The sequence below is a fragment of the Mobula birostris genome, chromosome 8 (genome assembly GCF_030028105.1).
Source record: "Mobula birostris isolate sMobBir1 chromosome 8, sMobBir1.hap1, whole genome shotgun sequence".
Taxonomy (NCBI): Eukaryota; Metazoa; Chordata; class Chondrichthyes; order Myliobatiformes; family Myliobatidae; genus Mobula; species Mobula birostris.
The window spans coordinates 21,415,736-21,441,740 of record NC_092377.1 but is presented as its reverse complement, the minus strand read 5'-3'; the positions used below and the strand labels follow the sequence as shown (position 1 = coordinate 21,441,740).

Here is a 26,005-nt window from a genome sequence, read left to right as displayed (position 1 = left end):
TATTCTTCTATAAGCTCTTTAGTTGTAAGTACCACATTATTCTGACTCTTGTACTGGGAACAGGACCTTGATAATCAATGAAAGTGGTAAATTTTGAATTGCTATGCGTATTTCTAATCTCCAGTTATAAGATTAATTATCTTTGTGTTTGGAGTTCTAATCTGAGTGCCATGAGCTGACAATGTTTTCAATAAATTATTTTTTTAAACCGGTGGCATAGCTCAAAGTGTCTTTTTTAGAAAAGGTCTTAGCCATAGTTACAAGATTTGAGATGGACTTGAAAGTGAGTTGAATGCTTAAGTCTGTGCTAGCTGAAAATGGCCCAGATGAAATGATAAATTTTTGCTTTTAATAAAAATCAGTGAAGTATCTCACACACACAATACTGGAGGAACTTAGCAGGCCATGCAGAATCTATGGAAAAGAGTTATCAGTTGATGTTATGGGCTGCAACGTCAACTGTTTACAGTTTTCCATCAATGATGCCTGGCCTGCTGAGTTCCTCCAGCATTTTGTGTGTGTGTATGTGTGTGTGTGTGTTGCTTTGATTTCCAGCACCTGCAGGTTTTCTCTTTGTCAGTAAAATATGATCACTTAAGTGCAATCCATTAAATACAGCGTTTCTAGGAAGTAATCCGTCCTTTGAAAACAATAGCAGTGATTTGAAATAAAAACAATATTATTGACCATCCTATCTACTTGAGATTTAATCAAAGTTGAGAAAATTTTTTTTTCAGGTATTCAACCTTGGAAGTTAATTTTTTACAGAACATGTTATTTGTTTGATCCTCAACTGCATACCATGTATATTTGCCTCCTTCAGCCTTGTTTACAATCACCCAGTGTAAAATTTTAATGAGCTTTCTACACTATCATAGGATGTCCCATTGCACTTCACATTCAATGAATACTCACAAAATGCTGTCAATGTTGCAGTTTAGAAACCATGTGGTACCTAATTTGTGCACAGTGGGCTTTCACCAGATGTGGTAATACCAAATGATGATCCTGAACACCATGCAAGCTCACTGTACCGCTTTTTAAAACATCTTGGGGTCTTTGTATGCTCATATGAGAGAGCAGACAAGGCTTTACTTTTTCCATCAAAGGATAGTACTTCAGCAGTACGGACTCCAACAGTACAGCAATTGGATTTAGTTCTCTGGAAGCATAATTGTAATACATTTATAGATGTAAGACCTAGGAGCAGAACTAGGTCATTCGGCCCATTGAATATTGTCTGCCATGGCTGATTTATTATCCCTCTCAACCCCATTCTTCTGCCTTCTCCCTGTAATCTTTGATACCCTGATTAATGAAGAACCTATCGACGTCTCCCATAAATATATCCAATGACTCGGTCTGGCAAAGAACTCCACGCTCTGGTTTTTTTAAATAAAAGAGTCCTCATTTCTGTTCTGAATAGATGTCTCTCAATTCTGAGGCTGTTCCCTCTGATACTACCCTAATGTCTGCCTTTGTTGCTGAATTTCTAAAATCCTTCCCGCAACTTTGGGACAACATGGTAGCGTAGAGGTTAGCATAATGTGATGACAGCACCACAAACCCAGTTCAATTCTACTGTTTTTAAAAACACAAACACGAGGAATTCTACAGATGCTGGAAATTCAAGCAACACACATCAAAGTTGCTGGTGAACTCAGCAGGCCAGGCAGCATCTCTAGGAAGAGGTACAGTTGACGTTTCAGGCCGAGAACCTTCATCAGGACTAACTGAAGGAAGAGCTAGTAATTAACACAGCAGGCTGTGTTAATTACTAGCTCTTCCTTCAGTTAGTCCTGACAAAGGTTCTCAGCCCAAAACGTCGACTGTACCTGCTCAATTCTACTGTTGTTTGGAAGAACTTTGTATGTTCTCTCTGTGACCACATGCGTTTCCTGTGAGTTCTCCAGTGTATTCACACATTACAAAGATGCGTGAGTTAGTAGGGTAATTGGTCACAAGGGTGTAGTTGGGCAGCATGGGCTCAGAGGGCCAGAATGGTCAGATACCGTGCTGTATCTCTAAACAATACTTTTAAACTTTCCTTTTGATAACAAGAAACTGCTGTTTATTTTGGTATATGGAAGCAACTCAGAACTCCTCTTGAGTGTCTTGAATGCCTTTGAATGTGACATTTGTTTTAAGGAGTAATTGATATTTGCGGCAGCTTCCAGGTGTTGTAACACCAACTCCTTTTTATACATGGATATTTATCAATGCTTCCTGCTTTATTTTCCTATTTTCTAGTTCTGACCAAAATGCCAAACTGTTTGGTAAGAACTATGATGGCATTCTTTTTATCATGTGTGTATACATGGATTGCAGGGAGGAAAAAAGTTCTGATTCCCAGGTGTCTTATCTAGTTCTCATGTAGTAACGTGGGATTCAGTAAAATGGATAGATTACTAACCAGTCTCCAGTGTGTGACATCACCAACAATATGGTTACAACATCTTGCAGGCTGATTGGCCACCAGTTCAACTGGGTCAGTCTTTTCAACAATATTGTCTGCCACAATAGGCTCAGGGTAACAGTCTTTGAGTTACTGACATCTGAGAGCCTCTGAGCCCCAAAGACTGTGAAGAAGCTCAACTCAGAAGAATGATAGGACACTACAGCACAGAAACAGGCCCTTCGGCCCAGAGGATAGAGCTTTCTCCTGCATGTGTAGGTTCAGTCACAAACAGAAAATGTGGTAGTAAAGTCACTGGTCAGGTTACAGCTGTTTAAGAAGCTGGTTCACTACCACCTTGATGTATTTACAGACAGTCAATAAATGTACTTGTCCATGCCTTGAAAGTGAATAAATTAAAATGACCTCATTGTAGGCAGGCGAGTTCAATTTACTGTGTTCTGTATCAACCCCTTCACTGATGTACTAACATGTAGGAGGTATTATTTATAGGATGCATTAGTTATTTGCCTGACTTAGTTTTACAGCACTTCCTAACTGAAAGAATTATTCCACATACCAGCACTGTGTTGGAGGAAAAATTGCCTCTCAGATGCCCTTTAAACCTTCTTCCTCTCATCTTGCATAGATACACTCTAGTTTTAGAGACTACCTGCTCTATCTATGCCTCATATAATTTTATATACCTCTATCATGTTACCCCTTAGCTTCCATTGTTCCAGGGAAAGCAGACACAACCTGCTTAATCTCTCCTGATAACTGAAACAGTCCATCTTAATCACTTCTTTCTTGTATTGCGGTGATCGGAACTGCACCTGATACTCCCAAGTGTAACCTAATTAACTTTTTGTGCAACCTTTATGCCTCAGCTAATTCAAGTAAGCATGCCATTCTCCGTAACTTTCAGGGAGCTATGTCCTTGTGGCCCTGAGTTTCTATACAACAATACTTCACTGAACCCTACCATTCACTGTATATGTACTGCCCTGGTTTAACTTTCTCAAATTGCATTACTTGACGTTTACCTCAGTTGTGTTCCTACTGTCATTCTCTTGCACACTTTCCTATTTTATCAATATTCTGATATAACCTTAGACAAGCACCTTCATTGTCCACTATACCATCAACTTTAGTGCCTTCTATCTTTTCGATTGTTGTGGTTTGTATGGCCATTAAGACCACAGTGGTCCAAAAGAGGCTTGATGCCTGTTGTGACTTTGAAGGGAGTCACTTGTGATGCTACTTAGCACTCCCGTAATTATCTTGCAACAGCATCATCATCATCTTGGATATGACACTTTTAATCTAGTGTAATGTCTCAAGGTGATTTGCAGGAATATTAATACACACAATTTAATACCAAGCTGCCCTAGGTTTTAGAATAGGCAATTTAAAAACTTAATCAAAGCTGAAATTTAAGGGGTGTCTTGAAGAGACATTTTTAAAAAGGGTTTAAGGAATGAATTCCAGAGCTCGGCGTCTAAGCACCTAATGGCAATCATTAAATTTCGGTGTAATGGCAGTCATTAAATTTCAGTGCTCCTCCAATCTGAACTGGAGGAGTACCGGCGTCTGACAGTTGTAGAGCTGAAAATGGTTTAAGAAATAGGGACGTGGATAAAATTTGAAAACCTAGTTGAAAACTATCTGCAGTTGTAATGAATTATTGTATTACTCTGGTCTAGTAATCTTGCAATATTTGTGGTCAGACATTGGACCATAAGACAAAGGAGTAGAGTTAGGCCATTTGGCCCATTGAGTCTCATCCTCCATTTCATCAAGCCAGATTTTTATTATCTTTCTCATCCTTATCCTCCTCCTCCTTTCTTCCTATAGCCTTTGATGCCCTGACAAATCAAGAACCTATCAACCATCGCTTCAAATATACTCAATGACTTGGCCTCCACAGCCATGTGTGGCAATGAATTCCACAATTCACCACCCTTTGGCTTAAGAAATTCCTTCTCATCTGTGTTCTAAATGGGGCCCTTCTATTCTGAGGCTGTGCCCTCTGGTCCTCGACTCTCTCACTATAGGAACATCCTTTCTACATTCAATCTATCCAGGCCTTTCAATATTCAGTAGGTTTCAATGAGAACCCCCCCCCCCACTCCCATCATTTTTCTAAACTACAGTAAGTACAGGCCCAGAGCCTTTAAGTGCTCCTCATACTGTAGATTAACCCTTTCATTTCCAGAATCATTCCCATGAACCTCCTCTGGACCTTCTCCAATACTAGCACCTCTTTTCTTGGATAAAGGACCCAAAACTGCTTACAGTACTCCAAGTGCAATCTGACCAATGCCTTATAAAGCCTCAGCATCACATCCTTGCTCTTGTATTCTGGTCCCCTACCTGTTAATTTTTAGGGAATCCTGCACAAGAACTCCCAAGTCCCTTTGTACTGATCTTTGAATTTTCTCCCTGTTTAGAAAATAGTATTCCTTTATTCCCTCTACCAAAGTGCATAACCATACACTACCCTACACTACATTCCTTCTGCCATTTTTTTTGCCCATTGTCCCAATCTGTCCAAGTCCTCCTGCAGATTCCCTGCTTCTGCAACACAACCTGCCCCTCCACTTTCTTTATCATCTGCAAACCTGGCCACAAAGCCATCAATTCAGTCATCCAAATCATTGATATATAATGTAAAAAAAAAAGTGGTCCCAACATCAACTCCTGTGTAATACAACTAATCACTGGCAGTCAACCAGAATAAATCGTCTTTATTCTGTCTACCTCCTAAAAGTCAGCCAATACTCTGTCCATGCTAGTATCTTTTATTTAATACCATGGGCTCCTACCTTGTTAAGAAACCTCATATATGGCATCTTGTCAAAGGCCTTCAGAAAATCTGAGTAATCAACATCCGCTGAGTCTCCTTTGTCTATCCTGTTTGCTATTTTGTCAAAGAATTCCAACAGATTTGTGAGACAAGATTTTCCCTTAAGGAAACCATGCTGACTTTGACCTACTTTACCATGTACGTACAAGTACCCTGAAACCTCATCCTTAATAATGGACTCACAAATCTTCCCAACTGCTGAAGTCAGACTAACTGGCCAATAATTTTCTTTCTTCTTCCTCCCTTCTCAAGGAGTGGGGTGACATTTGCAAATTTGCAATTTGCAATTCCAGTCCTCTGGAATCATCCGAAAATCTAATGATTCTTGAAAAATCATTACTAATGCCTCCACAATCCCCTCAGCTGCCTTTTTACGAACCCTGGGGTGTAGTCTATCTGGTTCAGGTAGCTTATCTACCTTCAGACCTTTCAGCTTCCCAACCACATTTTCCATAGTAATAGCAGCTGCATTCACTTCTGCCGCTTGATACCCTAGAATTTCGGGCATAATGCTAGTGCCTTCCATAGTGAAGACTGATGCAAAATACTTCGTAAGTTCCTCTGCCACTTCTTTGTCCCCTCCTCTGACCTCTCTTGCTTTTCTTTTTGCTGAAGATAGTTCTTTCTGACCTTGGTGGTGTGTTTGGGGTGCAGAATGAAGTTGGACCTGATGAGATGCCTCCCTGATGGTATTGCATGATGGATGAAAATCTGACTTGTACTTCTCAGCATTGAGGATTCCATCAACTCTGACCAAATCACCAGCTCCATATGTAGAAATGCAGCCCCAAATCTGCCGGGAATCCCCACCGTACTTCACTGTTGGCTATCCAGCTCTTCTATAGACAAACTGCTTCCTATTTGAGCCAAAACATTCATTTTTTTTTTATTCAGCACCCTAGTCTTTGTGGCATAGGCGAGTGTCTTCGCTTTTATTTCCAGGTCGGAAGGATGGCTTTTTGGCAGCAACTCCTCCATGAAGACCACTTGACGAGACCTACCTGGACTGTAGAGGGGCGAGATCGGGTTTCTGTGAGTTCAGAGCTGATAGCAGCGCTGGACTACCTCTGATTTAGAAGGGATATCAGTTTGATATATCTCTCGTCTGCTGCACTCAGTTTTTGTGTCCTCAGTCTTGCCGGTTTCTTTGCTTCTTCAGAAGAGCCTGGATTCCTGTCTGCCATGAAATTTCTGCTTGGGACAGACCATGCTGATGAAGGATGACCACCTTGTGTTTTTTGCCATGCTCAGTCTTGCCATAGTGTATGAATTAGTCATTTGAAGGTTAAGCTATCACATCTGCCACACCCTCATCTTTCAGTTTGGTTGTCCTTTGGCTGGATTGATTCCTTCCACACCTATTTCTGTTTAAGTTGATCAGTTTAAATTATTCAACTTATATGTATGTGATTGATCATCTGAACCTGTTTGTTACATTTGTTTAATCATGGACTGGGTTGTATACCTACAAAGTAATCAAGTTTTTATTTGAAAAGTGGTATATTGCTGATTATGTTACTTTCCTTAACAAAAAAATTCTCGAGTAGCAATTAATTTTTTGGAAAATGGATGTTTGGAAATACAAAATTTGCTCTTTTCTACACACTGATGCAGAAGACAAACAATAGATGCCTAAAACAAATTTGTAGTAAAATTTTAGGGTGCCTTAGACTGTACCTAGTGTGTCTTAGTACTGTATTGCAATTTCATGACTTTGCTGGTGATATTAAATCTGATTCTGATCAGGGAGACTGCTAGGTACCCTGAAATGCCACATCTCTGCCATAACTTCCATCCTGCCTACTCCTGTTATACCTCTAATGTCCCAAGCTTAAGTTCCAGCCTGCACCTGTTCCTGCCTAAACCTGTTGAGCCAAAGCCTGGCCACTCAAACACCGAGATAACATTCCAACAATGGCTGCTTTGCTTACACCTTTTTTTTTGGAAACCTATTGAAAAATTCTCAAAGGTCCTGGGGTCTCTATAAACCTTGCACTGCCTCACCAAAGATTGGCTTCTCATAACATTGGCAGTCTGCTGGAAATTATTAGTATTAAAGTTGTCATCAATTGTAGCGAATGTTCTCTTGCACTTATTACCTAGGTGCTTCAATGGAAATCAACCACTGGAGTTACAAGTTGGCATTCAGTTTTACTGAGAGCAGAGACCTTGTGTTTGATGGGAAAATACAAATTAAGTGGTAGAAACTCAAAGGATCTCTTCGGTATTATGTTCGCCTCTCTTCATCATGTCTGATAGTGAAGAATTAGTGTTTAGATTTTCATTATACAGAAGTTGTGGCAGGGTAGCTAATTAATTTGTACTGAAGATGTTAAATGGTTTGGAAAAAGAATTTAGTGCTGCTCAGTACTATCCATTTAATGGGCCATTAGGTGCAGCTATTCTTGGAGTGAATGTTTCAGTGTATTAAGGGAAGAGAATTGGGATTATCAAGGAACATTAAATTATTCTTTGCCACTCCTGAATCTGAAGAATGTGCAAATAAAGAATGAGGAACTCTACCGTGCTATGAGCAATTAATTCCATGAGTTTTCCTATGGTTTTGATGTCATTCTACAGCTATCCATGTGCAATGCCATACAGTATGCTCATGTGCAAGTGAGTTTAGGGATATAATTCTGCATGGAATATGGTAGTAACCTATAAATTCTGTGGGCCTCAAACAATTAATCCCCCTTTAGTCAACCAAACCTAAGTGTTAAATTTATTTTTGTTTTTACATTATTGTGAATTTAAAAGGGTCCCAAAGCTTGCTCGAAGATGTGGAGATGAGGGACTGCATGTGCTGGGGTCCAGAGCAGAAACAAACTGCTGGAGGAGCACAGCAGGTTAGGCGGCATGTGAAGATGGAAGTGGACAGTTGATGTCCCAGGTTGACATATTTCCATTTCCCTCTACAAATGCTGTCTGACTTGCAGAGTTTCTTAAGCCAATTTGTTCTTTTAGATATGCATATTGGTGTTGGGAAGTAAACTAGGAGATGCATTCTGTGGTGAACAGGGTGGATCAGTGGCAATGGGGAAATAACAATAATAAGCAGTGCATTGTCATTTCACATTCACTCTTTCTGATCCAAAAGAAAAATATTTAGATGTGACAGTATTCCTGAATCCTGAATCCCTTGGAAAGACATGGCATTAGGTTTGCAGTCATTGAATACAACAGAATAAGAGAGAATTCTAACTAATACAAAACTAAACCTGATTGGGCAACTGTAAGAAAAGGCAGATGAGGTGTAGTGGTTAGCACAATGCTTTCCAGTACAGGTGACCAGGGTTCAATTCCCGTCACTGCCTGTTAGGTGTTTGTAAGTTCTCCCCATGACTATGTGGGTTGCCTCCCACAGTCCAAAGATGAATCGGTTGGTAGGATAATTGATCAGTGTAAATTGTCCGGTGATTAGATTTAAATCAGGGTTGCTTGACGATGTGGCTGGAAGGGCCTATTCTGTGCTTGTATCTCAATAAAATAGAAATAAATAATTTTTATGAAATCCAAATTCCAACCTGTTGTTTTATGGAAGTAAATCAGCATGGGGTTTCCAGGAGAGATTGAAGTCTGTCTGAGAAGGTAGACTTATCAACTGCAGCAGACTGCTGAAACAGCCACTTTGAGTGGGTGGGCAGTGAACTTGCGTTCTGTGAATCATTTTGTTACGTAATCCTGAGAACTCTTATACCGCAGCTGGGAGCTTCAATTCACTCTCAATTTAAATGTGTTTATAAGGATCCTATCAAGGTATTTGGATGTCCCATATTTTCCATCATTAAGAATGATGATGATATTTGCATATCAGGTTGTGGGTCAGAATTTGCACGCTTTAGTATTTAATTTCCATCTTCCTTCCTCCCTTCCATTATCCCTAAGATACTGTCACTGTAGCTGCTTCTGATTTTAAGCATCCAAGATTTTTAAGCTTTCTTAGTTGTACTCAGCAAGCAAACAGTAGGTTTTCTATTGGACTGAAGTTATCAATTTCCAAGGTATGAAGGAAAGCTTTTTTTTTACTGTGATCATCGTTAAGCAACAAAGGTGCCTGTAAAGCCTCAAGTGTTCCATACAAGGTCGAGATGAGGTTAGCTTTATTTGTCAAATGTGCATTAAAACATATATCGAAACTGTGTTGTTTACTTCAAACCAAACCAGCAAGGGTTGTGTCAAGTAACCTGCAAATGTTGTCATGCCTCCGGCACTAACATAGCATGCCCAAAACTCTAACGCTAATTGTACAACTTTGGAATGTCGAAGGAAACCCACACGGTCACAGGAAGAATGTACAAACTCCTTACAGACAGTAGTGGGAATTGAACCCTGATCTTATAACTGGTGGTGCTAACTGCTATGCTACTGTAGTGTATTGGTTTAATGCCCAGTGTAGCATCTGCTTATGATGTCCAGAAATAATTTAAATAACTGGTTTAGAAGTAGATGCTGGCAAAAATATGCAGAATTAATTAGCAGTTTATTCAGATTATTAAAAGAGGATGGTTGTGCACTGATGCACTACGATTTAAACAGAAATACGCTGTCCCTTTCAAATGAGTTAAATTGAGCATTAATTTTAGAATGCAGTAGGAGCAAATAATCGATATGGTTGTTGTATTGTCTTGTCACTGTTGTGTGCAAATGGTTTGGTATTTCAAAGGGCAACTTTCAATCCTTATATAGAGGATATCGGCCTGGAAACAGCATTTTAGAATTTTGTAGAATGGTGCTGGTCACGTTACGATATAATCTCAGAGAAATGTATACAATATACATCCTGAAATGCTTTTTCTTCACAAACATCCATGAAAACAGAGAAGTGCCCCAAAGAATGAACGGCAGTTAAATGTGAGAACCCCAAAGTCCCCCCAGCAACCCCCCCCCCATGCGTAAGCGGCAGCAAGCAACGATCCCCCTCCCCCCACCAGCAAAAAAAAATGTGCATCGGTACCATCACTGAGCCCAAGTGTGTGTGTTTAGCAATAGCAAAGACATAGGCCAAAGTTACCCCAAAGACTTCACATTTCATCCGAAATTCAACAAACCACAGGTTTTCTCTCTCCCCCTGCTAGGGAGAAGGTTGTCTCACAGCGAGTGGGAGACATAACAACCTGCTGGTTTACGATGTTAAAAGTCAGTTTCGTGGCTTTTTTTTCGAGCTGTGTGTCCAAAGATCACAAAGACCTCGGGTCTTCGGGCCCCACAGTGAAAGATTTTTCCGGCCTCCCTGACGACACACGAGTCTCCTGCCATGACACCGACCCTCGATCCGCCTGTCTCCGGAGCCCTGAGATCTTAGGCTTCTGAACACGATTGAGATTTTCAGGCCAAACCCTTGGCAAGTCGAATAATGGCCAGTCGTGGAACCCTGAGAACGAGTCCCATTCCCGCAAAGAACTGAAGCCTGTGTGTAAATCCAGGTCAGGGTCTTCAAAAGAACCCTGAAAGGGAAAAATAAAGATATTAAAGGTGGAAGTAGAGCTGTTTCCAAAGATGCAGGCAAAGGAGTCGCCGTTAGGCGCCATCATCCCTAATTTTGGGGTAATTAGTACAGGCTTTAAGGTAAAGGGTGGGAAGTTCAAGGGGGATATTAGAGGAAGTTTTTTTACTCAGAGAGTGGTTGGTGCGTGGAATGCACTGCCTGAGTCAGTGGTGGAGGCAGATACACTAGTGAAGTTTAAGAGACTACTAGACAGGTATATGGAGGAATTTAAGGTGGAGGCTTATATGGGAGGCAGGGTTTGAGGGTCGGCACAACATTGTGGGCCGAAGAGCCTGTACTGTGCTGTACTATTCTATGTTCTGTGAATCAAAGGGCAAAAATTTTCCAGAAAACCGTAAGGATAGAAATAAATTTTAATCTGCTTTCGTGAAAAAAATCAATGTAAGAGAAATTTCAGTTCCACATAGAATTAGCATTAACATGGAGGCTCTGTACAACCTTGCACTAAACAACTTTAAAACCCTAATTTAACAATACCAACTGAACTCGGACCATGTCAAAAATAACTACAATCAAGGACTGTGATATTTTCACCCGAAGACACGGCTCCCAAAAACCGAAAATGAACACTCTGTCAACAGAGAAAGACGAGGAAGCTACTAGTAACATGGCAGAGCTAACGGCAGTGCTAGCTGAACTAAAGTTACTTCGCTCTGAGTTTGGATCCAAACTGGACAGTATAGATGACGACTTGGGTAAGATGGCCAGCTCTGTCGCCGCCTTGGAAAACAATATGTCGGAGGTGAAACGAAATGTTGCTTCTAATACCACACCGATGGAAGAGACTGAAAACCGAATAATGACAGCAGAGGAGCACTTGGAAAAGAACAAGACTGAACTAACCAACGCCATGAAATGAATTGGCTATCTGGAATCCAAGACTGAAGACCTGGAGAATTGGAGTGGAAGGAAAAACTTGCGGTTGTTCGGCCTCCGGGAGGGCGCTGAGGGAAACCAACCACTGCTGGAGTTCACTCAAAATATGCTGCCGCGCTGGCTGGAGCTGGGCACTGACAGATCCTTCATTCTAGAAAGAGTTCACCGAACTCTAGCACCGCTGAAACCAAACCAGGACAGAGTGGTTCTCATTCGGTTCCTGAAATTTCAAGACCGGGAGTTTGTTTTCTGCTCCACTAAACAGCATAATATCACGTATGAGGGAAAAAAGCTTTTCTTCGCTCAGGACCTCTCAGCTGAGACCATGTGACAGCGAAATGAGTTCAACACAGTCAGAAGAGTGTTCGTCGGAAAAGGAACTTGCAGCAGATTTCAACATAATCCATGTAAGATGAGGGTCCTTCACAGTGGGAAAATACACCTGGTTTTATCACCAAAAGAGGCAGAAGATTTACATCGATGACACACCTGAGGGGTCTGATTAAGGCAGTGGTGAGATTTGTTTACTTCCGTACCCATGAGAGTCAGCTGATACTGACTGCTCAACAGGTATAAGCCCACACTGAGTCCCAGAAGACATCTTTTTTTCCTCTTTTTTCTATTACTAGAACTGCCATTTTAGCCTCTTTTATTCAATTCTTGAAAAGATACTGTATTTAAGAGGTTTATGCCACCAAAATACCTTTATTTTGCTTATTTTTACTATATATAACATTTTTGTTTGTTGGAACCTTAATTCTATTGATATGAAATTCCATGGACCTGAATGAACATTTATAATAGGCAGTACTGGCATACAGTTCAGTGGCTACTTTGATTTTATTTTTATGCTGAGTGGGTTGAGTATATAATGTTCAAGATATAATAAGGTACATGGTTGATGGACACCACTAGCTGCCTATGGAGTTAGGTTCACATAGTTTAGCTGCTCCTCCATAGAGTGGATCAGCAAAAGCCCTATAGTTTTTTGTTTTGAGTTAGGGATGGGGAATTCAGGAGTTCAAATGTCTATATTTGTAAATGTATATGTTTTTTGTTTTTCTTTATGTATGTCGTGCACCCAACACAGTAGTAATATTTCTTACTCCTTTTCCTGATATAATTGACATGTACTGTATATGGAACAAACGAGCACTCAGAATATCTTTAACATAAAAGTCACAAGCTGGAATGTTAGGCGACTAAAGAATTTAACCAAATTGAAACAGGTTATAAATAGGATCAAACAGCTTAAATCCAAAATAGTTTTTCTTCAAGAAACCCATCTGACAGTCTCAGATATTAAATTGGTAAGGAATAGATGGCCTGGCCAAGTAATATATCCAACATACAACAACAATGCTGGAGGTGTATTTATTCTTATTCATAGAACGATACCATTTCAAACTATGAAAACAATCCAAGACTCAGCCGGAAGGTATGTTATTACACAAGGTAATATCCTCTCTTTCACATTAAACCTAGTCAGTATATATGGCCCAAATGAGGATAATCCTAAATTTTTTGAAGATTTTTTCCTTACTGTGTCCACTTTACGAGGCTTTTATATCATTGGAGGAGACTTTAATTGCACTTTAAACCCAGCGATGGATCGCTCTAAAGGCTGTGATACCTATAAGGCACAAACTAGAAAATTATTAAAACAATACATCGTGGATATAAATTTGGTTGAAGTATGGAGAGAACAAAACCCTGGCAAAATGGAATACTGTTGTCATTCAACTACATGTAAATCTCATTCCCATATTGATTATTTTCTTGTTTCAAGAGAGCTCTTACCAAAGGTTAAAAGTTGCTGGTATGATAGCATAGCAATAAGCGGCCATGCTGCTATTTCATTAAGTATTCATATAGAGAAATTTATTCACAGTCCCCCTAACTGGCAATTTCAGGTGAGATGGCTACAAAACCCAGACTTTGTTAAATTTGTGGGATCTACAATAGACAGTTATTTTGAGTTAAATACAGATCAAACTAGTGCCAGCACGAGATGGGAGGCGTTCAAGGCATATATTAGAGGAGAAATCATTAGTTACACAAGCTTCAAGGCCAAACAACAAAAAATAGAGATGGAAACTTTGAAGAAACAAATTAAATCTTTAGAGATAGAACTAAATGAAAGGGATGATCCAACAAAACAAAGAGATCTGCTACTTTTGAGAGCCAAATATAATCAATTATCTGCTGATAAAGCTGCAAAAAGTTTAATGTGGCTGAAGCAATCTTATTACGATCAAGGAGAAAAAGCTAGGAAACTCTTGGCATGGAGAATTTTAAAATAACAGTCTGATAGAGCAATTAACAGTATAGTAGCCTCTTCAGGAAGCCTAACAGTAGGCCCATTGGAAATTAATAAGTTTTAGAGAATTTTATGAACATTTGTATAGATCAGCATGCCCCCAAACCTCAGAAGAATGGGACACATTTCTTGATCAGTTTCAATTCCAGACACCGACAGAAAATGCAAAAAAGGAGTTAGATAGAGGTGTAACAATTGAAGAGATATCACAGGCTATCCAGAATATTAACAGTGGTAAAGCACCAGGGCCTGATGGCCTACCAATTGAATTCCACGAAACATTTCAAGAAAAATTACTAGTCCCACTCTTAAATATGTATGGCGAATCTTATCGGAATGGAACTCTCCCACCCTCTTTAAGGTTGGCAATGATAACGCTGATTTGAAACCAGGCAAACCGCCTACAGAATGTTTTTCATTTAGACCGATAAGTCTAATTGGATCGGACACAAAAATACTTTGTAAAGCTTCAGCAAGAAGATTAGATCTTTATATCCCACATCTAGTTCATAATGATCAGAATGGTTTTGTGCAAAAATGCCAAGGTCCCATAATATTAGAAGAGTTCTTAATATAATTCATGAAAAATTTGATGCTAATGATACAGCAGTATTATCACTGGATGCTCGGCAGGCCTTTGATAGAATACAATGGCCATATTTATTTAATGTATTGCCTAGATTTGGAAAGAACTTCCATAAATGGATTCAGATTTTATATACAAATCCAATAACTAGCGTCTTAACAAATAGTATAATTTCTAAACCAGTCATCTTGGAGCAATCTACTCATCAGGGATGTCCTTTGTCACCAATGTTGTTTATGCTGGCCATTAGAACCCTGGCTATGGCAATAAGGACGCAGACAGGCCTGTCGGGCATCCAGCTAGGAGAACAGGAACATAGAATATCCTTGTATGCTGATGATGTGATTCTTTTTTTTAAAACAAATTTATCCGTTAGTATTCCGAACTTAATGCAACAGATTGAATTGTTTGGGCAGTTCTCTGGTTATAACATTAACAACTCTAATCATCAATACTATTTTTGAACAAAGAAGAAAGATTGAACCCTGTCATAAAAACCCCATTTATAAATGCAAAGGAAGGATTTATATACCTTGGTGTCAAAATTACCCTTGAAATTAAAACGATTGTCCCAACAAACTACGATCCACTAGTGGGCGAAGTGAAGGAGATGTTGGATCGATGGATAACAATGCCCATATCAATGATTGGCTGTATAAACATGATCAAGATGAATATGTTATCAAAATTTCTATACCTTTTTCAATCACTTCCTCTCCCACTACCAAAATCATTTTTTGATAAGCTTAATAGTACTATTAGTAAGTTCATTTGGAATAATAAAAAATCTAGACTGAGACTTAGGCTGCTATATCTGCCTTATGAAAGGGGAGGGCTACGGCTCCCGAACCTGAAATGGTATTATTGGTCTGCTCAGTTAGGTTCTGCAATGTTTTATCTCTCAGTGGAGGCCCTTCCAGCCTGGGTGAAAATTGAACAGGCATCAGTCTCAAACCTCCCATTAAAGCTCTATCTATACTCTGCAGACCCAAGAGATCTGAAAAAAACAACCGAGAACCCTTTCCTCAAAAATACTATTGACATCTGGTATAAAGCACATCAGCATATTAAAGATACTCCTCCCATTTCTCGCTTCTCCCCAATATGGGGCAATATATGCTTCAGGACAGGAAAAGCAGATGGTGGTTTCAGAATCTGGGCATACAAAGGTGTGCAGAAAATAGAGGACCTTTATATGAATGGTAATCTTATTACATTTGATCAATTGTGTTAGTCATACCATATTCCTAAAAAACACTTTTTTAAATCTTTGCAACTGAAACATTTCATACTATCAAAATATAAGCATTTAATATCTGAACCACCACTATCATATCTTGAAAATCTCACACTTCTAAACCTAAAGGGGAGGAGTCAGATTTCTTTATTCTTTACAGCTTTGATGTCATATGATGAGTCCACCATTGACAGGCCAGAGGCATGGAGACTGGATGTTCAAGAGGACAGTAAGAAACTGAGTGGGAAATGGCATGTTTAAAAGCCCAAAAACAATCAATTAACACGAGAATGGAGCTATTACAATACAAATGGTTAATGAGAACTTATATTACCCCGGTCAAACTGAACTGTTGGTCCCCTGGCATCCTGGACACTTGTGTTAAATGTTTAGAAGAAAAAGTTACTCTGTTTCACTGTGTACGGGACTGTCCAAAATTTTAAAAATACTGGAAAACAGTTGTTCAGACTATATCTGAGATTGTTGGAGTAAAGGTGCCTCACCAAGCAAGAATGTGTGTACTAGGCATATATCCGAAGAACTTTACTGTTAGTTCAAAACAGTCAATTTTAATTGACTTTGGACTCCTGCAGGCCAGGAGGATGATAGCTTTATCTTGGAGAAAAATGGATATACCTTCGATACATGTATGGGTGAAGGAGATGGCATCAAGTTTTGTATTGGAGAGACTGACTTACATAACCAGAGGAAGGGCAGGAGAATTTGAAAATGTGTGGAAACCTTTACTGGAGTTTCTTGGACGTCAAGGTGCTCAGTCATTTTGAAATAGCTGTGTGTTGTTGAGTGCTTCTACTGTTTTTTTTCTGATGTGTTTTTATTTTATTTCTTTGTTAAATATGTGAAGTATGTGAAATGTTATTTCTTTTCCTTTGTGAAAAACATGAGGACATGTTTCACTACTTAGATTAATTATTATTTATTTGTATATGTGAAATATATGTAAAATTCAATAAAAATATTGTTTAAATAAAAAGAACTAGCATCAAATCATTTAGGTATCTTTTTGTGCTTTTTCATTTAAAAATACTTGGCTCCTATTTTTTTTCTATGGACTAATCAGAGGTGGATGAGATATCACAAGAGGTTTTCCCCAAAATGGTTGACTTTCAAAGTCTGACTTTGTCCTGACTTTTGTACCTTTTGGTTCTTCCATTCTCAGAATAACAATGATTGAGAGCAGCACCAAGTATTTAGCTGTTAATTGTTTGACATGGAGAATACAGTATTTCAATATCAATTTTATATTTCCATCCCTGTTCCATTTCTACCATTCCAACTGATTGCCATTTGACAATGACCATGCAATATAAAGTAGCATCTTGCTGTTCCAGTACGTCACCACCCTCTGTCTGAACCCAGCTCAAGCCAAAGCAATAGAAGCTCTGATATTATGATTAAGTGCCTGTAAAGGGTTGGTTGTTCTTAACTTGGTTTCTAGTGGACTACAGAACTACATTTCAAACTTTTATCCAAATACCATATGCCAGAATATGGGAAATAATTGCTTTGGTCTAATTGTGAGGGGATAAGAAAGACAATCCTTATTAGAATGGAAGACAATAGAGCCGACAGAGTTCTGCATTTGCTCATTAATGAGCTGAATTAATTGTTTCTGGTGGTTTATTTTACAAGTGTTACTGTGCCATTAATGTGGATTAATTATTGTTCCTTTTATTTCTTTACAGTGTTGGACATGGCTAGGCATGTTCCTCTATATCGAGCGCTGTTGGAGTTGCTGCGTGCCATTGCTTCATGCACTTCTCTTGTGCCCCTTCTATTGCCTTTATCTGGTGATAACAGTGAGGAGGATGAGGAGCATTCAGAAACACAAACTTCTGTTGGCACTTTACTCGCAAAAATGAAAACTTGTGTGGATACATACACCAACAGATTAAGGTACGTATTGGCTGCAGATAACTACTTTGGCTCAAAGTGGTCCCTCTTGGATTGCAGGAAACCTAGAAATATTGTCTTTTGTACCCCAATCTAAAAAAAAATAGGTAGCATTTTAAAAAAGAAACTTTTTTAAAGAATGGAGGGGATCAATGGTGGTAAATTTAGCGTAGCGGTTAGTACGACACTATTACAGCTCGGGGCAATCCAAAGTTCAGCTCCAGCACCATTCTGTGAGGAGTGGCTATACGTCTTTCCCGTAGAAATTATGGGCTTTCCATGAGTGCTCTGTTTTCCTCCCACAGTCCAGGCAGGTTAATTGCTCATTGTAATTCATCCTGTGATTAGGTTAGGGTTAATCGGGGTTTTGAGGTTGCTGGGGTGTAGTAACTCAAAGGGCTGAAATGGCCTGCTCTGTGCGGTATCGCTAAATAAAATAAAATAAATTGAAATTGATGCTAAAGGAAGATTGAACTGCCAGGTTCAATATGTACAACTCTATTTTCAGCTAATTTGTGCCGTTTTTCAGTGATTCTATTGTGTTTCTTCGTAATTTCTGCGCTTGCCCACAAAAAAAAAAGAATCTCAGAGTAGCATCTGGTGACATAGTATGTACTTTGATAATACATTTACTTTGAGCTTTGAATTAGGCGAGCTTTTTTAAATAATGCCCTGTAAATGTTGCTTGCTCTTTCAAATAGATCAAAGAAGGATAAAAGTAAAGCAGGGTCTAAGACTGATACAGCAGAGGCAGAATCTGAGGGGCTAACGCTACTTGTCCCTGACATTCAGCAAACTGCAGAGATTGTGCAAGTGGCAACAACCAGCTTACGACAAGCAGTACAAGGTGAGCCCATCAACTTTATAATGTAATATCAAGAATTAGTCTTTGTCAAGGTTTTGAGAAAAGGTAATTTGAGAAGCAACAGAAATAACGTTGGAGGAACTCAGTAGGTCAGGCAAGGAAATAACAGTTACTATTTCGGGCCAAGACCTGAAAGACAACACCCCTGGATCATTTTGTTGAACCTTCTGTAAGGAGCCTATGATGAAATAATATTCAGTGAAGTATGGGGAACTAAAATTGCTTAGAGTACTTCTGTTGTGCTTTCACTAATTCATTTAATTATAGTAGGACTTCAAAATCACGTTTAATATCACTGGCATATGTCGTGAAATTTGATTTGTGCCAGCAGTACATTGCAATACACAATAATTAAAACTGTAATTTACAATAAGTATATAAATTACAGAAACTTAAATAAGTAGTGCAACAGAGTGGGAAAATACTAAGGTAGTGTTCATGGCTTTATGATCTAGCTCCCTTGATATATGGGCCATCGTTTCTATCAACCTTCCCATTAATCCATTCCGTTTAAAGTCATAGAATCCTAGAGAAGTATAGCACAGAAACAGGCCCTTTTGCCCATCTAGTCTGTGTTGAGCCATTTACACTGTCTACTCCCATCAATCTGTACAGGGAATCATAGCCCTCCATACCCTTACCTTTCATGTACCTATCCAACTACTCCGAAGCATTGGAATCCAGTTTGCGCCACTTGCAGCGGCAGCTGGTTTAACACTCTCATGACAATCTGAGAGAAGTTCCCCTCATGGTCCCCTTAAATTTTTTACATTTTATCCTTGACCCATGACCTCTGGTTGTAGTCCCACCCAACCGCAGTGGAAAAAGCCTGCTTGCATTTACCCTATCCATACCCCTCATAATTGTGTAAACCTCTATCAAATTTCCCCTCAATCTTTTGCGTTCCAAGGAATAAAGTCCTAGCTTATTCAATCTTTCCTTATAATTCAGGTTTTCCAGACCCAGCAACATCTTTTTAAGTTTTCTGTATACCCTTTCAACCTTATTTGCATTTTTCTTGTAGGTAGGTGACCAAAACTATATATGATACTCTAATTTAAGCCTCACCGAGTTTTATACAACTTCATAACATCCTCTCTCCTGTTTTCAGGGCTTTGATTTATGAAGGCCAATGTGCCAAAAGCTTTCCTTAATGACCCTTTCAACCTGTGACGCCACTTTCAATGAATTATGGACCTGTATTCCCAGGTCCCATTTTCTACAAATTTGCAAGTTCTGCAAGCTTTATCACATAATGCTGCTGATCCCATTCCCATGTTACAGGGCAGGATAGGGTTACATTCTTAGAAGAAGGTTCATATTGCAATTTTCTGTATTATGAAAGGAAGTGTCACAACTGAGCAAGGGCCTGTTACCTTCCAGTGTCTGCATGCAGATCCCAATATGGTCTCTGGTGTAGAAATCATATTCAATATCCTTGTCACTTTCCTGACCCACATGTGTTGAAGCGAAGTTATGACATCACTCTTAGATGCTGTACATCAGAGCACAAAGAAAATAAAAATCTACCTTTCGATCAAAAAAATCCTTGGTACATGTGACAATAATGAACTAAATTTAGTAAACTGCAGATACTGCAAACCTGAGGTAAATGCAGAAAATGCTGGACATGATGCAGCATTCTTGGAAAAAGTTTCACACACATAATGCTGGAGGAACTCAGCAGGGGAAGCAGCATCTATGGAGAAGAATAAAGTGCCAATATTTCAGGTCAAGACCCTTCATCAGGACTGGAAAGGAAGGAGTAGGAAGCCAGAATAAAAAGGTGGTGGGAGGGGCAGGAGTACAAGCTGGAAGGTGATAAATGAAAGGAGGTGAGAGAAAAGGTAGGTGGGTGGGGAAGTGGAATGAAGTGAGAAACTGGGAGGTGATAGGTGGAAAAGGTAAAGGGCTGAAGAAGAAGGAATCTGATAGGAAAGGAGAGTGGACCTTGGTGGGGTGGGGGGCACCAGAGGGAGATTATAGGCAGTTGAGGAAAAGAGAATGAGTAAGATGGGAACCAGAATAGGAAACAGTAAAAGAGAGGATGGGGAGTTAGAAGTTAGAGAAATTGGTGATCATGATGTTAGGTTGGAGGCTACCCAGGAAAAATGAGATGTGCTGTTCCAACCTGAGAGTGGCCTCCTCGTGGCTGTAGAGACGGCCATGGACTGGTACGTCAGAATGGGAATGGACCGTGGAATTAAAATGGTTGACCATTGGGAAATGCTGCCTGTTGCAGGATTGAAGGCGCTTGACAAAGCGGTCCCCTAATCTGCGTCGGATCTTACTGAAGTAGAGGAGGTCGCACAAGGAGCACTGGATACAGTAGATGACCCTGAAGTGTTGCCTTACCTTGAAAGGCTGTTTGGGAGTCCTGAATGGTGGTGAGGGAGGGGGTGAATAGGCAGGTATAGCACTTGCAGGGTAAGCACCAAGAAGGAGATCAGTGGGGAGGGGGATTTGTAGAAAATGCAATCCTTTCACAAGGCAGAAACTGGGGGAGGGAAAGATGTATTTGGTGGTAGATCCTGTTGAAGATGCATGAAAAGCAACTATTAACTCTGGGTCTTTGACCCAAGACATTAGGGGTTTTGTTTACCCAAAGGTGCTGCGTGATCAAGTGAGTGTTTCCTGTATTATCTCTTTGTGTCATCTGGGCTCATTCATTGTCACATGAGCTATCCATCGGATTATATGGAATTTACAACATAGAAAGGACTGCTTGTCCCACTGGTTTCTGTTCATATTTGCACTCCATGTGAGCATTCCTTTATTTTTGAATAGAAAGATGTCTTTCCATTCTTTTCACTCATTCTACTGCCTTAAGCCGTTGGGAAAGATTTTGGTCATGAATTAGATTTGCTGCAGTACTTAAATCTTGACCTCTATTTTCAGAAAAGAAAATAGCAGAATCGACAAAGAAAGCTATGATGAGGCAGAGACCTTCAGCAGTAACACGTTCTTTAGAGGAGAAGTATGTGGCTGCGATGAAAAAACTGCAATTTGGTAAGTTTAATTTAACATGCTTTGAAAAGTGATGTAGTGTTGTGCTTTGTATACTGAGACTGTCTGTGACATTCCTATAATAAATGGGTCAGTGAGTATAGTTGAATAACTAATCTTGTTGTATCCGTATTGACCCAATGGACAAAGGGATTCCATGACATATTAGAAGTCGTATCAGCATCTTTAGTTCAGAAAGAAAAGTATTCCATCTGTCTTTGGCTGTCTAGAAGCTCAGTTAAAATTTTGCAAGTGTGGATGTCTGAACTGTCGGCAGCTTTTTTTAAAAAGAAGAGTGGCCTTTAGAGTGATGTCTTGTAGGCTTCTTTGAATATAGAATTTTTAGGAGAGGATGTTTCCAATAGTGCTAGTAGTACAGCTCCTGAATAGAAGGATGGTTCTTTAGAAAAAAGAGGAGGGATTTTTTTTTTAGCTTGAGGATAGTGAATCTGTGGAGTTCATTGGTCAAGTTATTGGGTGTATTTAAAGTGGAGGTTCAAAGTAAATTCAAAAGAGATATATTTAGAAGTTTTGTACATGGTCTGTAGAATGTTGCCGTGGTTCACCGGTGCTATCTTGACGGGTTGACGGGTTCTTGATTGGTAAGGGCAGCAAATGTCATCGGGAGTATTTATTTAGCGATACTGTACAGAATAGGCCCTTCCGGCCCTTCAAGTTGTGCTGCCCCAGCAAGCCCACAGCCCCGATTAACCATAACCTAATCACTGGACAATTTACAATGACCAGTTAACCTACCCAATACATTTTTGGACTGTGGGAGGAAGGCTGGAGAATCAGAATGAAAGGGAAAATAAATGAGCTATAATCGAATGGCAAAGCTGACTTGATGGGGCAAATGGCCTAATTCTGCTCCTGTGCTTTGTGGTCTTATTTTGTTATCCATATCAAGGTAGGCTTAACATAAGAGGACAAAAAATAAATGATTTATTTTTAGCATAAATGAGTTTTACTCATTTATATTTGCTAAATTGAATTTTAGTCTTTTTGTTCTTTGTAACCATATAACAGTTACAGCACGGAAACAGGCCATCTCGGCCCTTCTAGTCCGTGCCGAACTCTTACTATCACGTAGTCCCACCGACCTCCACTCAGCCCATAACCCTCCATTCCTTTCCTGTCCATATAGCTGTCCAGTTTAACTTTAAACGACAATATCGAACCTGCCTCAACCACTTCTGCTGGAAGCTCGTTCCACACAGCCACCACTCTCTGAGTAAAGAAGTTCCCCCTCATGTTACCCCTAAACTTTTGCCCTTTAACTCTCAGCTCATGTCCTCTTGTTTGAATCTCCCCCACTCTCAATGGAAAAAACCTATCCACGTCAACTCTATCTATCCCTCTCATAATCTTAAATACCTCTATCAAGTTCCCCCTCAACCTTCTACACTCCAAAGAATAAAGACCCAACTTGTTCAACGTTTCTCTGTAACTTAGGAGATGAAACCTAGGTAACATTCTATTAAACCTTCTCTGTACTCTCTCTATTTTGTTGACATCTTTCCTATAATTTGGTGACCAAAACTGTACACAATACTCCAAATTTGGCCTCACCAATGCCTTGTACAATTTCAACATTACATCCCAACGTCTATACTCAATGCTCTGATTTATAAAGGCCAGCATACCAAAAGCTTTCTTCACCACCCTCTCCACATGAGATTCCATCTTCAGGGAACAATGCACCATTATTCCTAGATCCCTCTGTTCTACTGCATTCTTCAATGCCCTACCATTTACCATGTATGTCCTATTTTGATTAGTCCTACCAAAGTGAATCACCTCACATTTATCAGCATGAAACTCCATCTGCTATCTTTCACCCCACTCTTCTAACTGGCCTAAATCTCTCTGCAAGCTTTGAAAACCTACTTCATTATTCACAACTCCACCTATCATCTGCATACTTACTCATCCAATTTACCACCCCATCATCCAGATCACTAATGTATATGACAAATAACATTGGACCCAGTACAGATCCCTGAGGCACACCGCTAGTCACTGGCCTCCAATCTGACAAACAATTTTCCACCACCACTGTCTGGCGTCTCCCATCCAGCCACTGCTGAATCCATTTTACTACTTCAATATTAATACTAAACGACTGAACCTTCCTAACCAACCTTCCATGTGGGACCTTGTCAAAGGCCTTACTGAAGTCCATATAGACAACATCCACCGCTTTACCGTCGTCAACATTCCTAGTAACCTCTTCAAAAAATTCAATAAGATTTGTCAAACATGTTAATGTTGATAAATTACACATTTAGGAATGTAGCCTTGTCAGTGAAGCTTTCTGTGCCCATCAGCCAAATGCAGATCCTTTGCAAATTGTGAGCATCTTTTTCATATATCTGATCATGTGTTACTTTGAATTCGGTATTTACTCTATGTTCTTTCAAACTAGAGGTACACATCTTAGATGAATACAAGGTGGTTATCCCTTCACATTGGTTTCTATCGGAAGAGTTTATTTGCAGTATACATAACCTTTGGAATTTTTTCAAAATAATTTATAAAGCTACCCATGTTTTAAGAAAATGTGAGTAGGAAATCTTTCGCCAGAAAGATTGCCAAATAATGACTTGAATGTTAAAACACTGAAAAATAAGAGGAGATCTAATGTTAAGAGAATAAAATGAAGTGATAGATTGCTGCTTGAAGGAATTAGCACAGGCTTCCTTTCCCTGAAGGGAACTTTAATAATTACTACTGTCCAAATCCTTATTACATTCTGAGGAGCAAAGCAAAAATATTAAAAAGATTTAGAATATCTTGGCTGAGTGCAGAGAGTTTGCTTCCTGTTGATGAGGAGTATTAAACTTTTCATCCGCTCTGTGGCTGAAGTTCTGATTCCCAACTCATCTCAGAGGATTTTAAAATGTGCTGCCTTTGCCAATGTGTGCGATTTCTGAAAACTGATCACCCATAAAGGTGGTGCAAGAAGATTTTGAAAACATTGCCTCTGTAATTTTAGTGAAATACTGTTGTACTCTTACCTCGGAGACCTACGTGTTGTCCAATTTATCTGAAAGGGATCTTTAGATAAACCAGTCCCATTCTCTCATTGATGGCAGGTTTTACTCCTTGCCACATATCATTGGTTAACCTTGTTTTGTTTCTGAGTCTGTGTTCCATTCTTTCTCTCATTACATACTTACATTTGCTTTTAGATACTGCCGAGATGGTCTCAGAAGATGATGATGGGAAATTGGTGTTTAAAGTAAACTATCATTACATGTCTCAGGTGAAAAATGCTAGTGATGCTAACAGTGCTGCCAGAGCCAGACGTCTTGCCCAAGAAGCTGTCACACTCTCAACATCTCTGCCTCTTTCCTCTTCATCCAGTGTATTTGTGCGCTGTGATGAGGAGAGATTAGATATCATGAAGGTAAGTGTAAAGTGGTAAAGATAAATGATAAATCTACACATTGATTTCAATCATTTATCTAAATTTCTTGAAAATGTTATTATACTCTGTGAACCATTAAATCAGTGAAGTTTGCAGTGCCTGGCCACTGAGACTGGTGATGAGTCAAGTCTAAATCCTTCACTAATTCACAGGACTGCTAACCAAACAAAAAGTTAGCACTGGAGGGGTGCGAATACCTTGGTGATCAAATACCTTGGATTTGATTGTCAGAGGCTATTGAGGCTCACGCCATTGGGAGTATGTAATAGGTAGTGGGAGCTTGTCCCCATTACCACCCCCAGCTATAACAACCTGAAGGAACCAACTGATTTACACCTACAGTTTGTAGGGAACAAACTGTCAACATATTGTGCTGAGACCTTCATCAGGATTGGAAAGGAAGAAGGAAGATGACAGGGGAAAAAAGATGGGGGGAGCGGAAGGAAGTCAAGCTAGAAGGTGATACAAAAAGCCAGGTGGGTGGGAAAGATAAAAGGACTGGAAACAAAGGAACAGATAGGAGAAGAAAGTGGACCATGGGAAAAAAGGAAGATGGAAGGACACGGGGCGGGGGGCGGGGGGGGGCAGTTATTTATTGTATCTCCATAGGTGACAATAATAAACCAATCGCTATCTGCCTAGAGCACAAACTGCAATCAAACTTCATTTTTGTTTGGCAAAAATTGTTTTTAAGTTTGTTTTCTACATTAAAAAAGGAAACTCAGCAAGTCAGGCAGTATCTATGGAGATGAATAAAAAGTTGAGTTTTCAGGCTGAGACCCTTCATCATGACTCTCTGATGACACCTTTACATAGAATTACCTTTGGAGAGCTGCAGACTTTTATCTCTCTCTCCCCCCCCCCCCCTCCATATTTAAAACCTATTGTACCTAATGTGATGAAAGATCCACTTTTACAGGCTTTTGCGTTGTGGTTTCGTTAGCACTTGGATAGCATTTTGGTCAGTGCTAGTTATGAGTGATGTGAAACAAATT

General features: G+C 39.6%; 1 protein-coding gene across 1 annotated transcript in view; it reads left to right on the top strand.

Annotated features, from left to right (window-relative positions):
• birc6 (baculoviral IAP repeat containing 6) overlaps positions 1-26,005 on the top strand; it is a 270,551-nt gene that overhangs the window by 229,609 nt on the left and 14,937 nt on the right. The window contains 4 exon segments of the mRNA XM_072264879.1: positions 17,499-17,709; positions 18,408-18,553; positions 21,470-21,580; positions 24,772-24,989. Of these exon segments, the coding sequence (XP_072120980.1) occupies positions 17,499-17,709; positions 18,408-18,553; positions 21,470-21,580; positions 24,772-24,989 (686 nt within the window).